The sequence below is a fragment of the Mustelus asterias genome, unplaced genomic scaffold, assembly GCF_964213995.1.
Source record: "Mustelus asterias unplaced genomic scaffold, sMusAst1.hap1.1 HAP1_SCAFFOLD_92, whole genome shotgun sequence".
NCBI lineage: Eukaryota > Metazoa > Chordata > Chondrichthyes > Carcharhiniformes > Triakidae > Mustelus > Mustelus asterias.
Window position 1 is genome coordinate 769,919 of NW_027590141.1, and position 14,831 is coordinate 784,749.

Genomic DNA, 14,831 nt, shown 5'->3' on the forward strand with positions numbered 1-14,831 from the left:
GTAGGTTGGTTGGTACCATGTAGCAAACCTGGTCATTCTATACCCAGCTGACTCCCACATTGTCATGTTTCCTCCTTCCCCTGTCTTATTTTGTCTCAATATCCATTCTATAGTTTCTGAAATCTGAAAAGGGAGAGACTGGAGTGGTAGGCCTTCTTGGGAATGGCTTGGGACATGAGTGCAGACCCAACATTTGCTTATGTTCAATCTTTCTGCATACATATATGACATATATAGGTAAGTATTTATATGCGATCTGTCTTCTTCCTGTTCATTTTTACTCTTGCCACCCCTCATACTAAGTACTAGTATTATCCCCATCCATCCTACCCTTACTTTTCCCATGCTATCACAAGGAGGGAGAGTACAATTTATCACAGTTTACACAATTCTTTTCCCGCGCTTAGTCGCCGCTACTACTATTTAGTTTATACAGTCTTTCAGCTTCAATTTCAGTGATTTCTCTTGTTTTGTCAGTTCAGTTGATAGCTCAGTTTCCTGGGTCGAATTCGATGAACCATGAACTTGAGCAGTAGAGTTTGTGTCAACAGTCCTTGTTCCTGAGGAAGGAAAATACTGATCACTGGTATACAAATCAAATTTCCATCTTCTTTTAACGCATTGAAACAGATCTTCCCCTCTTTTGCAGTCTTTAGTGCTACATTGCAAAACAAGGAGCGTCAGTCTCAATCAAAGTTATCATGAGTCTATTCGGTGGGGGTAATTCAACTTGACCCCATTCCTGGACTTCTTGTTCGGGGATTTGTTCATTCTCTATTCGCACTACCATTTGTCGCATCATTAGTCTGGTAATAAAAGATCTCAAAGCAGGCAGTAAACAACAAAAGATTAGTCCAATTATGATTATTACTACTACCATTATAACCCTTGCCTTTGCAAACCATGCTCCCCATTGTCCGAATACATTATCAAGCCAATTCCAAATATTATGGCCAAATCCAGCATTGTCATGCATTTTTTTCCTTAGATTTTGTAATTTGGTCATAGCTTTAGTGCTCACTGTCTGGTTTTGGGATTTTCAATACTGCTTCTATCTGCTGGTGAGCTATTCTTTTTTGTCCAACAGTTATTTCCCTTCCAAGGTATTCTACTTTTCTTTGACAGAACTGTAATTTCTTTCTTGACACTTTATGTCCTCCTTTCGCCAGTTTTTCCAGCAGTTTTAAACTTTCTTCCCTACATTGTTCCTTTGTTTCTGTACACAACAACAAGTCATCCACATATTGTATCAGTGTTCCTTCTAGTTGTATCCCTGCCAAATCTGCTCTCAACACTTGGTTGAATACATGTGGGGAGTGTTTGAATCCTTGTGGCATTCTATTGTACTTTCCCTCGTACTTGAAAGCAAATAAGTACTGACTCGCTTCACTGAAAAACGCTGAGCATAAGTCTATTACTGTAAACCATCTGTTTTCAGACGGTATGTTAGTCAATAAGGTGTAGGGGTTAGGGACTTCTACTGGCATATTTTCAACTACTTCATTAACTGCTCTCAGGTCGTGTACTAACCTCCACTTTTCCCCATCTGCCTTTTTAACTGGTAATAAGGGTGTGTTTCATTTACTTCAGGTTTCTTTTAATATTTCTGCGTCTACTAATCCTCTGATTGTTTCTCTTATGCCTTTTACTGCTTCTGCCTTGATTGGATATTGTGGTTTATAAGGTCCTTGACATCCTGGCTTCAATTTTACTTCAACTGGGGTAGCTGTTTTAACTTTGCCTACATCTGTGTCGTTCTTTGACCACAATTCCTCAGGGAGAGAATCTAAATCTTTTTCTAACTTTGCTCTTCATTCTTGCTCTACTTCTTTATCTTTTAACTCTATTTTTACCTCTTTTGGTCTTCCAGTCATCCTTGCATTAACAGATATTTTCATCATTTGTCCGTCAGTCGACATCCAAATATTCTCATTGTTTGCTTTAATAAATTCCAGTTCCTGTGCCCTAAACGTCATAAGTCCCAAATCCTTTGGTCTGTAATCAGGATTCACCTTTAGCGTAACATGTGGTTCTGTCTCAGGCACTGAGAACCATTTTCTGACCCATTCATTCTTTCTAATTGTGAGGGCTGCTCCCTCTGGTCTGATTAAAATGCTGTCTGAATTTATTTCCTGTTCTTGTCCTGCCTCTTTATTCCACTTCTCCTGTATCTCTGACTGTTGTATTTTATCAAAAATCATTGTGCTATGTAGTTCAGTTTTTGGCCATTCGGCGTCTGGAATCTGTGCCTCTACAAATGTCCCCCAAATTTCCCATACCTGCTTTTTAATTTGTTCTTCTATGTCCCCTAGCCAATATACATTGGCCCACTCTTCTCCCCTTACCCTAATTACGTACATGCCCGTCAGATTAGTTCCTTGAGTTGTACACTCTAATTTTAACCCTAACCCTAAGATTGCATCCCGGCCTAACAAATTCAGTGGTGTTTTATTGCATACTAACACAGGCACATGAGTGGTTTTGTTTCCAACGGTGATAGGCACCGGCATCGTCATTTGAGTCAATACTGCTTTCCCCGAGAACCCCATAGTTTTTACAAACTGACCTGACAATGGTAGGTGTCCTGCATATTTTTCTTGTATGCACGTACAAGTAGCTCCTGTATCTATCATCATGGGGATCTCAACCCCCCCTATTCTAACATTGATTACAGGTTCTTGATTTGCTGTGTCCGTTATTTGTACATACTGGCCTACCATTTCGGGGTTCTCTGGGCCTCCCTATAGGAAACTCTGGTGATTTACTGGCCCCTGACTCATTGGGCAGTCACTGGTTGGCACTTGCATCATTTGCTGACTCATTTGTTGTTGACCTCCTTGTCTATAGCAGTTTTGGGGACAATTCCTTTTTATGTGTCCTGTTTCCCCACATCCCCAGCATACCCCTGGAGGGCCAGGTGGTCCTCCCTGCCTGGGGCCTTGATTATATCCTTGGTTTTGTCCCCTCTGGTTCTGATAGGGTGCTTTTCCCTGTCCCTGTCCTTTTCCTCCTGCACTTCCCTTGCTATATTTACATTTTTCATCCCATTCTTCCTTACCCTCCTCCTCTTCACACCTTGCCTCACTGTCCACTGCCTCCTCACCTTTTTTACTCTGTTCTTCCTCCATTTTTCTATTTGCCCATTTTAACACCCTTACCCGAACCAACTCTTCCTCTAACTCTTGCCTCATACGGCGTATGTTATCCAGTTCTCCTTCCACTTTAGCACCTTCTTCTTCCCTTTTTACCTTTCTTTCCACCTCCTGCTTTGCCCATTGTTCGCGGGTCATGTCCCTTTCTTCATATTCCCCCTCAAAATTCACTGTCCCCTTTATTACTGGATACAGCCCAGCAAAATCTTGGTTTTCCTTATAAGGGGGCGGGGCTATATGTGGGTCTTTTAATTTTTCCTTTTCCTGAATCTGAACTGGCATTTGCATTTTCCATATGCGCTTTTTCTCTTTTCCTTCCTTTTCAAATAATGTTAGTATCTCCAATTCTTTTCTTCTTTTCTGATTTCTCTTTTGTGATTTACCCCTTAGTTTATAGTTCTTTACCAGTCCTTTCTGATCCTCACATCTTTCTGTACACCAGGTGCCTCCCTCTGGCCACTGTGTGTTTAATTTACTTGTTCTTTTGGTCCATTTTTGGGAGATATGGGCTATGTCTCCTTTCAGGGCTGGGTACTTTTCTCCCAGAATTTCCACCGGTGTCTTAATTTGATATGGCATGTTCTGTTTCTTTGCACTGCCTTGCGGCTTAATATTTTCTGATATGTTGGTATTTGGCACTATTGTTATTTTTATGCGATATACTGTTTTCCCTTTTTCTGTCCTTGGACTATCTTCCCACTGCACTTCCCTGACTGACACCTGTATTTCCAACCGAGGTCTCAGTATTTGCTTCCCTGTTCTTCCCTCTCCTGGTGATAATCCTTTTTCTTCTGCTAGTGGATAATATGCCTCCACTTGCTCACTGATTTCCAACAGAGCCTTACTTGGTCTGATTTCTTCTATTAATTCTGTCAATGTTTCTTCTACTGCTTCACTCGTCCAATTTTTGTATATTATTTTGTCCCAATTTACGTATGGCCACTCCTTATTCACTTCCTCCAAATTAACTACTTCAGTTATTCTTCTTAGCAGGGCATTTCTCTCACCCTCATACCACTCCCTAAAACCTCCTCCAACTATTTTTACTAGATCTTCTCTAAAAAAATGTGTGTTAACACCACTACTTAAGAAATCTATTACTGCAATATTCCTACGTGATTCATCACTGTCGTGATCCTGCTTTACACTCCACATTTACCAACAGCTGCTTACACCGCTATTCCAGATCAACCTTTTCAGGCTTCTCCTTGTAGCCACTTTACTTTATTTCATTTCTTCTTCCGGCGATCAACGTAGGTCCTTAATTACTATATCAGGTAGGAGACCAATCTCTCCTAGATCTCTCCTTCCTCTCGGCTGACGTCTCTCTCTCCGAGGTCCTGGGTAGGTTTGGACTGGCAGGCTTGCCTACACTTACTCTCCTTGGGCAAGTCGTAACCTGGAAGCCCGCTCCAAACCGCTCGACTAACCTAATTGCATCAATTAGCGTTCGGTTTTTGTAACGTCTCACTTTTTACCCATTCGTGGACAATACAGTACATAAAACTAAAGCGTGCTTTTTACATGCAAAATTTACCCTTCCGATCAGACTCAGTCTCTCAATATTTTACACAATTTTAACTTTACCAATGCAGGTTATCTTTTGGGCAGGTGAGATCCAGGACCAGTGGAGAACCGGGTGCGCCAGGCCTCGAAAACCCCTTTCTGACAACAAGGATTTACATGCATGCAAGTCTGCTTACCTTGTTGACAGAAGGCCGGCTGGGGACTTCTCGGTTCCGGTCGGACCACCGTCTCCCTCGATCCCTCCAGGGTTGAGTCACCGGACGACCTCAACTCTGCCCTGCTCGCAAGCGCCAGATTTGCCGTGGTTCCCCGTGGACGGCAAGAAGAGTTCATCAATCAGAATAGAGAGTCTGAGTCTTGATCTTCCAGGCAGCAAAGCTTTATTAGCTAATACATTTCAATAAAGCCGGGAGTTCCAGATGAATCCAAAAAACCAGTGTTCTCACAGTCTTTTTTATCCACACTTAGCTTCATATTTCATCATTCTTATCTTACAGTCAAGGTTTTTTTGTTGCAGACCCCAAGGCCACTTTTCGTTAGCCACCATGGTTTACTAGACCTACGTTATCTGCCTTCTTTCTGATTGGTCATTAATGAATGTGCTATGATATCACTGTGGTTACATCTTGCCTTCTTATCTGAAGTTTATTGTCTAATCAGCCAAGGTTGTTGTTTGTTCAACCATTGCCAAGTCTTTTTTCCCGTTGTCTGACTTTCTCACGTTTATTTAAGAAATTACTTTCAGCTTCTGTGTGTTTGCTTGACTTCTTTCAGTCTTTATGTTCATTTATGTGAGTATCCATGTGTACTGACCTGGTAAGATATTGTGCACTTAAAAGGGTACAAGTATATGCTTAATAAGATATGTGATATATGAGAGCTTCTCAAGTAGTGATTATCTCTTCTATGTTAATTATTATCTCCTACTTGTCCTAATAATTATTCCTTCCAATATATGTTGTCTTAATGATTATTCCTTACAGGATCAGTGCTCCAAAAGCTCGTGATTCCAAATAAACCTGTTGGACTTTAACCTAGTGTTGTGAGGCTTACTGAACTCTCTGTGGAGCAATTTGGTCAGTTCCATTCCCTTGAGTTCCACGTCACATTGGAATGGATGAGAGTTCCAGATGAAGTGAGACTGGGGTGGAGTCGGGCGATATCACTGAGATGGGAATAGGCGGTTTTGATGATGATGTGGATATGTGGTTGGAAGCACATCTTGGGGTGAAATATTTCAACATGGTTGTGAACAGTTTGGTTCAGCCTCAGACAGTTACCAGGAAGATAGAGTTGCTGGTGAGGGAGTGGAGTTTGTAGTGGGGACTGAAGACAATGGGTTCAGTCTTCCCGGTGTTTATATGAACGAAGTTTCAGTTCTTTTAGTACTGGATATCAGACAAGTCAGGATTGTGTGTGAGTTGGAGGGGGGGAGGGATCTTGGAGGTGATGGCGTTCACATCTACCTGCTACCTTGGTCCTTCTAGGTGGTGGAGGTTGAGGATTTGGGAGATTCTGTCAAAGTTCTCATTAAGTTCTAGATGTATAAAATCCCCCTCCTTCACCCCGGCCCCTTCTACTTCTCTCTGTCTCCACTCTAGACCAGGTGTCATATTTCCTTTCTTGACAGACATCAGCATAACACTTGGGTTTTTATGATAATCCAGCAGCTTTCCTCCATGTCTGTGTGGGTTTCCGTTGTGGGAGAAAACCAGGTGCTCTGGTTTTCTCCCACAACGGATGAATGAACACCGCTCGACAATCACCAGGCAAGACTGTTCTCTTCCTGTGGGGGAGCACTTCAGCAGTCACGGGCATTCAGCCTTGGATCTTCAGGTAAGCGTTCTCCAAGGCGGCCTTCACGACACACGACAGCGCAGAGTCGCTGAGCAGAAACTGATAGCCAAGTTCCGCACACATGAGGACGCCCTAAACCGGGATGTTGGATTTATGTCACATTATCAGTAACCCCCACAGCTTGCCTCCTGGACTTGCAGATTTTCACTAGCTGTTCTGTCTGGAGACAATACACATCTGTTTAACCTGTGTTTAATGCTCCCTCCACCCACATTGTCTGTACATTTAAGACCTGGCTGGCTGTAGAGATTTGCATTCTAATCAGTATTCTGTAATTTGATTTCTGTGTCTGTTTGCACTGTTTGATAACAGATATCCACTCCATCTGACGAAGGAGCTGTGCTCCGAAAGCTTATGGTATTTGCTACCAAATAAACCTGTTGGACTTTAACCTGGTGTTGTGAGACTTCTTACTGTTTCTCCCACAGTCCAGAGATGTGCAGATTAAGTGGGTTGGCCATTTCCCCTTAGTGTCCCAAGACATGTAGGTTAGATGGATTAGCCATGGTAAATGTGTGAGGGTATGGGGATAGGGTGGGAGAGAGGCTCTGGGTAAGATACTATGTGAGAGAATTGGTGCGACTCATGGGTTGAATGTCCTCCTTCTGCACTGTAGGGACTCTATGATAATGTGGGAAAATGTGAAACTGTTCATTTTGGAAGGGAGATCAGGGGAGTATTATTTAAATGGGGAAAAAACTGTAAAGCTGCAACACAACAGGACTTGGGGGACTTCTGCACAAAACACAGAAACCCAGCACACAGGTGCAGTTGGTAATCAGGAAGCCTAATAGAATGTTGGCCCTTATTTCAAGTAAAGTAAAGTTTATTTATTTGTCACAAGTAGGCTTACATTAACAATGCAATGATGTTACTGTGAAAATCCACTAGTCGCCACACTCCGGCGCCTGTTCAGGTACACTGAGGGAGAATTTAGCATGACCAGTTCACCTAACCTGCACATCTTTGGACTGTGGGAGGAAACCGGAGCACCCGGAGGAAACCCACGCAGAACCGGGGAGAATGTGCAAACTCCACACAGACAGTGACCCAAGCCAGGAATTGAACCCGAGTCTCTGGCGCTGTGAAGCAGCAGTGCTAACTGCAGTGCCACTGTGGTTGGAGTATATGAGTCGGGAAGTCTTGCTGCAACTGTACAAGGTACTGGCGAGACCATATCTGGAGGACTGTGAGCAGTTTTGGTCTCCTTATTTCAGGAAAAATATTATTTCATTGGAGGCAGTTCACAGTAGATTCACTTGGATTATCCCCGTTATGGAGGGATTGTTTTTTGAGGAAAGGTTAAACAGGTTGGGCCTCTCCTCATTGGAATTTAGAAGAATGAGGGGTGATCTCATTGAAGCATATTGGATTCTTAAGGGACTTGAGAGGGTAAATGCTGAGTGGATGTTTCCTCTCATGGGAGAGTCTGGGACCAGAGGGCACAGTCTCAGAATAAAAGGTGCCAATTTAAGACTGAGATCAGGAGCAATTTCTTCTCCCAGAGGGTTGAGAGTCTTTGCAACTCCTTGCCACAGAGAGCTGTGGGGGCAAAGCCCTTGTGTATATTTTTGAACAGTAAGGAAATCATGGGTTACGGGAAAAGGGCAAGAAAGTGGACATGAGGAATGTCAGATCAGCCATGATCCTATTGAATGGGTGACATTCAATCCCTTCCCTGCAGGACATCAGTGAATCACTTGGATTTTTATGACACTCCAGAATTTTCATGGTCACTTTTTCCTGGTGTCGGCCCCAGAAATGACCAGATTCATTCAGCTCAATTTCACAACCTGCCTTTGTGTTTTTGTGGGTTCTCTCTCACTTTTTGTTTCTTTTAAATTCAGTGTCACAGAGTTTTAGAAGAGGAGGATTTGCAGTCAGGAATCTTCGAACAAACATCACATCAGGATCTGACGGAGCTGCCCAGTTAACGGTAACTTGATTATCATTCGGATTTTAAACATTGAAGGAAAAAGCATTGTTCACAGTAAATGAAACTGTTCTCTGTGTGGACGAGGCTTCAGTTGATCATCTGGCCTCAGGAGCTACAAATATAAACATCCTGGGGAGGAACCATGGAAGAGTGAGGATAGTGATCAGGGATTCAGTTACCCGTCTGAGCTGGAAGCTCATCGGGCACCGGGGAGAGGCCGTTCACCGGCTCTGTGTATTGGACTGATTTCACTCCATCATCCAACCTGTTGGCTCACTGACATAGTCACGCTGGGGGGAGATTGTTCAAATGCTCCAGAGATGGAAAGGGATTCATTCAGTCATCCCACCATATGACACACAAACGTGTTCACACTTGAGTGATTTTGTTAATTACCCAGACTACGAGAAGAGCTGTAAAAGTTCGAGGGAAGTGATATCCTCTCAATGTGTCCACACTGACGAGAGACTGTTCAGGTGCTCTCACTTTGGGATTGAGTTCAGGCGATTATCTCACCTCACAGTACACCAGCAAATTCACACTGGGGAGAGGTTATTCCTCTGCTCTGATTCAGTTGAAAAAAATTACAAGTAAATCACTATTTGCTATAGACCAAAGAAAGATACTTTATTGGAAGAGTAAGGGTCACAAGGTAAAACAAGCCAAGTTCCAGAATATTAAACATCCAGAGATTGTAAACATCAACAGAAACAAACCCAACAGGTATCAGGCGGGTAAGTGGAACTGATCCACTTCAGATCAGCCATGATATTATTGAATGGCGGGGCAGGCTCGAGGGGCTAGATGGCCTACTCCTGCTCCTATTTCTTATGTTCAAACTATCAGAATGAACAGAGTTCAGTCTTGGATTAACAGCAGCAACAACAGCAGAATCCAATCCCAGTAATCACTGCTGAACTCGCCGGTGTGTCAGCCGATTAGATGATCGATTGTACCTTTCTCACATGTGGAGCAGGAGTCTGGTCTCTCCCCAGTCTGAACTCGCTGGTGTGTGTCTTGGAGGTGATGGTTTTTCCAGGCATCAGCTGCTCTTATCTTTCTGTGGGTGGAGTTATGGGTTTGGGAGATTCTTTCGAAATTCAAATTCAGTTACGGATCTATGAAGTTCATCTCTTTTACCCTCTCCTTCACATCTCTCTCTCCTCCCATGGAAGCCAGAGTCTTGTGTAAGCCTCGACTGGGTGGCAGGTTCCCTTCTCTAAAGAACATTAGTGAACCAGTTGGGTTTTTATGAGAAACCAGCAGTTTTCAGGGTCACTTTTTCCTAGCGCTGGCCCCACAAATTACAAGATTAATTTTGCTCAATTTCACAACCTCACTTTGTGTTTTTGTGGGTTCTCTTTTACATTTCCTTGATTCTGTCTTAAATTCATTTTACAGAATATTTGAAAGGTTCACGATCAGGAAAGTCAAACCAAACATCACATCAAAATCTGACGGAGTCACTCGATTCATCAGGACTTGAATATCATCGGCCTTTGAACATGGAAGCAAAAAGCACCGTTCACACCAGGGAGAAGCGGTGGAAATGTGTGGACTGTGGGAAGGGATTCAGATCCCCATCTGAGCTGGAAATTCATCGACGCAGACACACCGGGGAGAGGCCGTTCATTTGTTCCGTATGTGGGAAGAGATTCGCTCAGTTCATCTGCCTTCAGCTGCATGAGCGACTCCACACCGGGGAGAGGCCGTTCACCTGCTCGGTGTGTGGAAACGGATTCACTCGCTCATCCCACCTGCTGAAACACCAGCAAGTTCACACTGACAAGAGAGAGTTTCAATGCTCCAAGTGTGAGAAGAGCTTTAAAAGCCCACACGGACTGAGGGAACACCAGCGCATTCACACCGAGTACACACTGTTCAGCTGCTCACAGTGTGGGAAGAGTTTCAGGACAGCAACCCACCTTCAGACACACCAACGAGTTCACACTGACAAGAGACCTTTTAAGTGTCCAGAGTGTGGGAGGTGCTTTAAAAGTTCTGGTGAACTGATGTCCCATCAGCTTGTTCACACTGAGGAGAGACCGTTCCAGTGCTCTCACTGTGGGACTGGGTTCAGGCGATCATCTCATCTCACTGCACACCAGCGAATTCACACTGGGGAGAAGCCATTCATCTGCTCTGAGTGTGGGAAGGGATTCGCTCAGTCCTCCAACCTGCTGACGCATCAACAAATTCACACTGAGGTGAGGCCGTTCACCTGCTCCGAGTGTGGAAAGGGATTTGCACGATCATCCCACCTGCTGACACACCAGCGCATTCACACTGGGGAGAGGCCGTTCACCTGCTCCGAGTGCGGGAAGAGATTTACCGAATCATCCAATCTGGTGAAACACCAGCGAGTTCACAGATGACGGCTCTGCTCTGATTCTGCTGTTGTTCATCAGATTCAGGACTGAACCTTGTTCATTCTGACATTGGGGAAGTGTTGATGATGTTGCTGCAAAGTACAGTAACTGGGCTGGAGTCGACAGAAACCTCAGGACATCTCTGTACAGTCAGCCTCCACAAACATCAATGTGGTTAGGGGCAGTGACCTGTTTTCAGTGAGATTGGGTGAGGGGTAATATTGGTCTCAGCGGGGTAAACCACATCAACAATGTGATAATGAGCAGTGTTCTGTTTGCAGTGAGATTGGGTGAGGGGTAATATTGGTCTCAGCAGGGTGAGCTCCCTGCTCTCCTTCCAAATAGAAGCCGTGTGATCTTTCACCTCTGCCTGAGCAAGCAGACGGGACCCTCGGGTTAACATCCTCATATTGGTGAAGTGAAGAACCTTCATTCTGAGACAATTGAAGAATCAGCACTTAATCAATAGATGTACTTGTCAGACTGGTCAGACCGAGTCATTCGGGCTTCCTTCCGGTTCTGTGAGCAGAACATTGGCGAAAACATCGAAGATCTGAGATCTCTCAAGGCACTGAGGGAAATCGAGGACTTCATGCCAACTCCAGAAGAGAGCAGCAATGAGGAGATGGATATGATCAGGGCTGCGATACCAATGATTGGTGCGGAAGAGGCAGATTCCAGCAAACCACAAAACAAGTATGCGGGTTGGAGAGATTGGGAATTCGACAAATGGAGACGGCTAACCTGTCAAGTCATTGGTATACACTATTACAATCATGATAAGATATCAAACAGTTGGATGAAGGCTGCGGACCAACTTAAATCTCATCGTTACATTAATAACCTGTTAAGATGTAATCTGTATCCCGCGAGGGTGACCCTGTCAAGAGGGCAACCCTTTGCCACAAAAACCTGTCGAAGATGTGAAACTCTCGGTCATATTTCTGGCTTCTGCCCATTTGTAAAGAACCGCAGGATCAAACGCCATAATACGATCTTGGAACAGCTGCGCAATTATGTTGGAAAATACGGCTGGACATCTTACCTCGAACCAAGACTCATTGGCAAAAACGGTACCCTCTGGAAGCCAGACATCATCTTCAAGAGGGAGAAGGATCAAAGGGTTGCAGTGGTGGATGTGACAGTTCGTTTTGAGGACAATTGCGGCAGTCTGGAAAAGACGTGGAATGAAAAGTGCATGAAGTACCAACATCTTGGACCTGAAGTTGAAAAGTTAACTGGATGCCTGGATCCCCGTTTCTTGGGATTTGTTGTTGGCGCCAGGGGAAAATGGCTGGAGAAGAACAACAGCCTCATGACGTACCTGGGAATAAAGAGATACCAGTCATTCGCCCAACAAATTTCAAGACTCACCCTGTCACTCACGTTGGAGCTGTTGGGGATCTTCAATGACAGGTGAGAGATGATTACTACCGCAATACAAGCTTGGAGCTTGTCAGACCATGGGGCTCGCAGCCTGCCAGGAGGCCATATGGACTTGTATGGAACACTCCATCATTGTATGTTTGGCTCGTTGTCTGTATGTTTATGCTTATGTTTATTAAAGGCACCTTTTACATCGTAAGAAGTTTAACAACACCAGGTTAAAGTCCAACAGGTTTATTTGGTAGCAAAAGTGTGGCTTTTGCTACCAAATAAACCTGTTGGACTTTAACCTGGTGTTGTTAAACTTCTTACTGTGTTTACCCCAGTCCAACGCCGGCATCTCCACATCATGACCTTTTACATCTGCAGGTGACCAATGGGCAACACGTCAGCTCAGTGACAACCACTGTTTGCTGTGCTGTGCAGATACAGAGGCCTGAATCGTATCCACGGTTTGGGTCAATGCCTGTGGGAGTTTGCACATTCTCCCTGTGGTTGCGTGGGTTTTCTCCGGGTTCTCCGGTTTCCTCCCACATTCCAAAAACGGGTATGTTGGCCGATTGGTGACACGAAATTGTCCCTTAATTCAATATACTTAATCTGGCATGTTTGCAATATTCCAAATTCCACCCCCAGTTATGGTGGAGCATGGTTCAATGGGTACCGACAACTTGGCTCATTAGGCCCAGTTAGATCTGGGATGACTTATGGACGGCATACTTTGTGACCATCAGCTGACCTCAGCTCACGTTCCTCAATTTAGATCGGTGGGACCTCGACTGTGGTTCCACTAGAGGTTGACAAAAACGTCAACAAGCGACGTAAAGACTCGAATAAGGCACTCATTGAGTGTGTTAAAAATAACCTGTAACACAAGTTTGTAATGTTTTATTATAATAAATATGATTTTACGTACACTGGTCATAAATCATGAGAACTGTCAAATTATGTTTTCCAGCCAATCTAGAAAGATAAGGTCGAGCTCACAAAACATTTATGGCTTTGACAAGTTACATTAAGTTGGGGAATGAATGGGACCTTACCCAAGTTGTCTCATTTATTCAGGAGACCTTTGTACTCAGACATCAGGAGATGCTCGGAGGTGTCAGGGGCCAATCAGACAATTAAGTTAATCAATTATCATTCAATACTGTGGCTAATCTGAGTTAAGGAAATGTGAGTTGAAGGGGTAAAAATAAAGGTTTGAGTCACCATTCTGTTAACATGTTATCCACCTTGTCTGATTATCATTTCACTTCTTTGGCCTGATCAACCGTGAAAGTTGTGAGACGTCTGTTTTATTGTTAAAGATGAGCTTTCTCCTCCTCCTGTCAATCACTGTTGATTCAAACTTTGCTTTTTATCTTTCTAACTTGTTACCTTTCTACCTTTTAATGGTTAATAAATCTTTTGAATTTACCAATTAGAATGTTCATTCTGGCCAGATAGTTAAATCTTGTAGATTTAATTTAAAATTGGGGATTTATTGCAAACAACTTCTACCTGATAAATCAACATCAAAGCGCAAATGCTGCCTGGATTTGGTGTCTCGGTGTAAGTGGTCCCTGGATTTGGTTTCTCAGTACATGTGGGCCCTGCACTGCTTTCAACCCATCTGTCTGTCTCAGATCTTTCATTGATTTCAATTTAATGGAAACTGGGGATTGGGACCTGTCAACATTTGAAATATATTTACAAATGTTTGGAGGGTTTCTTACAGTTGGGACCTTTCTCTGTTCTGTCCACTCAAGATGTTGGGTAACAGACTTTCTCCTGTGAATATCCAGCTGTAGTTTTGGGCCCTGATGTGTTTCCTTGTTCATCTTGTTGACTCTAAATATTGAATCTTGTGGTTTCATACATCAGATAATCAAACTCCCAACAACAGATTGTCTTTAACTGACTTTATTACAGCACTGCAATAGTAGACAGAGTATAGTTACTTGTCTGCAGAACAGAGGCAATACCCTAGATTCAGAGCTCTCTATCCTGAGCAAGCTATTCAGTTGTGTCAAATTGCTACAGAAGAGTCAATGATAAAACCAGACTGACCACCCCGCATTGACCTCGGTTCCAGAAATGATAACAGCACACTATTCCCAAGTTAATCCTGTAAAGAATTCCTGGCTAACAGCTGGAGGCTTGTGCCAAAGTTGGCAGAGATTTTCTGAAAGACGTGGGTTCACCTCAACTTAAATGTAAGACTTAAAGTCAATTACAATTGTTGGCTTTAGTTGGGAGAGCTGATCTAAAAGGGACTTTCATTTACAACTAGCTACAGGACCATACTGGGTGCAAATCTTGTTACAAGCTTTACAGAATTTACTAAGTTAATCACATAAGTACAAAATGCAAAACTTAACAAAGACAGTGGAAGCAGTCAGTTCACTTTGTAACGCTGGCTCACAACTTCCAGCCGACTGCGGCACTGTTTCTTGTTCTATTGACTGTTGTCTATCTTCTTCCTGCTCAGCTTCTCTGAGCTGTGAACTGGGCAGCTGAAAGCTGATGCTTATGAACCCTTTCTAGACACAGCTCCTGTGCACGATCAATGGTGTTCCTGAACTCTGGTTCACCATGATCAGTCCCTGATTGATGTCAGTG

General features: G+C 43.6%; 2 protein-coding genes and 1 pseudogene across 7 annotated transcripts in view; 2 read left to right on the top strand and 1 right to left on the bottom strand.

Annotated features, from left to right (window-relative positions):
- The window catches only part of LOC144484092 (uncharacterized), a 407,989-nt gene extending 394,563 nt beyond the window's left edge, over nt 1-13,426 (top strand). For 5 of the 6 annotated variants that reach the window (XM_078202633.1, XM_078202631.1, XM_078202630.1 and 2 more), the window contains exons 2-3: nt 8,384-8,472; nt 9,874-12,406. In XM_078202633.1, coding sequence (XP_078058759.1) covers nt 9,978-10,847 — 870 coding nt within the window. In that variant the 5' untranslated portion in view covers nt 8,384-8,472; nt 9,874-9,977 and the 3' untranslated portion in view covers nt 10,848-12,406. Of the gene's footprint in view, nt 1-8,383; nt 8,473-9,873; nt 12,407-12,596 lie in introns of those variants that run through there. The other variant, XR_013496059.1, reaches the window with a different exon arrangement.
- The window catches only part of LOC144484122 (uncharacterized), a 64,913-nt gene that overhangs the window by 39,308 nt on the left and 10,774 nt on the right, over nt 1-14,831 (bottom strand). The gene's annotated exons all lie outside the window — the stretch shown is intronic.
- Nucleotides 1-14,831, top strand: part of LOC144484110 (uncharacterized) — a 162,904-nt pseudogene that overhangs the window by 16,447 nt on the left and 131,626 nt on the right.